The following is a 1,666-nucleotide window of genomic DNA, read 5'->3' on the forward strand; positions in this document are numbered from 1 at the left end:
AAATATTGGAAAAGGGTATTTAAATGTGTAAACGGAGGCACGATTGGTTTTATTACAACATGTGAGGGGAGACAAATGGATCTCTCTTGGACAAGGCATTTAGTATGTCTATCAGTGACCACCAATTTACAGAGGGATGTAAACCAGTTCAAAGACAATGCAAGGCTAGGCTCAGATATCCTGAAGTGGTGTCCCTAGATAGGGCAGTGTTTCCATTGAAACATTCTCTCTCATTCATTCATTCATTCATTCATTTTTATTTTATTTTTTAATTTTTTACTGGACTGTTAAAGTCAAGTAGAAAGATTTCCGTAAAAAAGAGGTCTCTATCACAGACACTTCTAGGCCAGTCCTGATCAGGGCCCAGTGGACACCAATGACATCACGAAGTCTGAGCTGTCACAAAGGCAGCTCCCTGATCAATAAGAGGCCGGAGCGCAGGGATACGGCAGGCAGGAAGACACACTGGCATCTCGAGAGACCCAGGCCAGCGGGACAATCAAGCTGGGCCGATTGGGGCAGAACCCAGCCAACATCATGTCACGGAAAAGAAGCTTCTGGCACTATCGTTGTCGTAAGAAACACTCCCTCTCCCGCTCCACAAGAGCTGAGCTGCAGTTCCCCATGAGGTGCGTGGACCTCCTCCTGCAAGAGGGTTGCTACGCTCAGTGCCTGAGCTTGTCCACTCCCGTGTTCCTGACGAGCATCCTCGAGTACCTGACGGCCAACATCCTGGAGCTGGCGAGCAGGGAGGCCCTCAACAACCACAATATGCGCATCACCCCAGAGCACGTGCAGAGGGCGTTGGACAACGAGCGCCTCAGCTGCCTCTTCGAGCCCGGCGCCTTCTCTCCCACCGCTGTGCTGCCACTGCCCGAGGAGAAGTAGTGATGCCCTGCCCCCGGAGCCCATTTAAGTCCTTAATCTATTTTAAGTTTATTTTTGTATATGATGTTAGAGACTGTTTTAATTTCATTCTTTTACATGTAGCTGTCCAGTTTTACCAGCAGCACTTATTGAAGAGACTGTCTTTTCTCCATTGTGTATTTTTGCCTCCTTGTCAGAGATTAATTGATAAGTGTGTGGGTTTATTTCTGGGCTCCTATCCTGTTCCATATGTCTGTCTTTATGCCAGTACCATACTGTTTTGATGACTGTAGCTTTGTAATATTGTCTGAAGTCAGGGAATCTGATTCCCGCAGTTCTGTTCTTCTTTCTCAAGATTGTTTTGGCTATCCGGGGTCTTTTGTGTTTCCATACAAATTTTGAAATTATTTTTTCTAGTTTTGTGAAAAATGCCATTGGTAATTTGATAGAGATTGCATTAAATCCATAGATTGCCTTGGGTAGTGTGGTCATTTGAACAATATTGATTCTTCCAATCCAAGAACATGGTATATCTTTCCACCTGTTTGTGTCGTCTTCAATTTCTTTCATCAGCATCTTAAGGTTTTTGAAGTATAGGTCTTTGACCTCCTTACATAGGTTTATTCCTAGGTATTTTATTCTTTTTGATGCGATGGTAAATGGGATTGTTTCCTTAATTTCTCTTTCTGATACTTCGTTGTTAATATATAGAAATGCAATTGATTTCTTTATATTAAATTTGTCTAAAAGATAATTTTTAGAACAAAATAAAATCATGATGTTCATACGGATGTGAAAT

The 1,666-nt window shown here is 42.7% G+C and overlaps 1 protein-coding gene across 1 annotated transcript; it reads left to right on the top strand.

Annotated features, from left to right (window-relative positions):
- Positions 1-537: 537 nt before the first annotated feature.
- On the top strand, positions 538-888 carry LOC133082624 (histone H2A-Bbd type 1). Its single transcript, XM_061179302.1, has one exon. It carries the CDS (start codon positions 538-540, stop codon positions 886-888), a length of 351 nt encoding a protein of 116 aa, XP_061035285.1.
- The last annotated feature ends 778 nt before the right edge of the window (positions 889-1,666 follow it).

This window comes from Eubalaena glacialis, chromosome X (genome assembly GCF_028564815.1).
Source record: "Eubalaena glacialis isolate mEubGla1 chromosome X, mEubGla1.1.hap2.+ XY, whole genome shotgun sequence".
Taxonomy (NCBI): Eukaryota; Metazoa; Chordata; class Mammalia; order Artiodactyla; family Balaenidae; genus Eubalaena; species Eubalaena glacialis.

Coding starts and splice junctions, on each gene's coding strand:
- LOC133082624 (XM_061179302.1), top strand. CDS start 538: ATGTCACGGAAAAGAAGCTTCTGGCACTATCGTTGTCGTAAGAAACAC.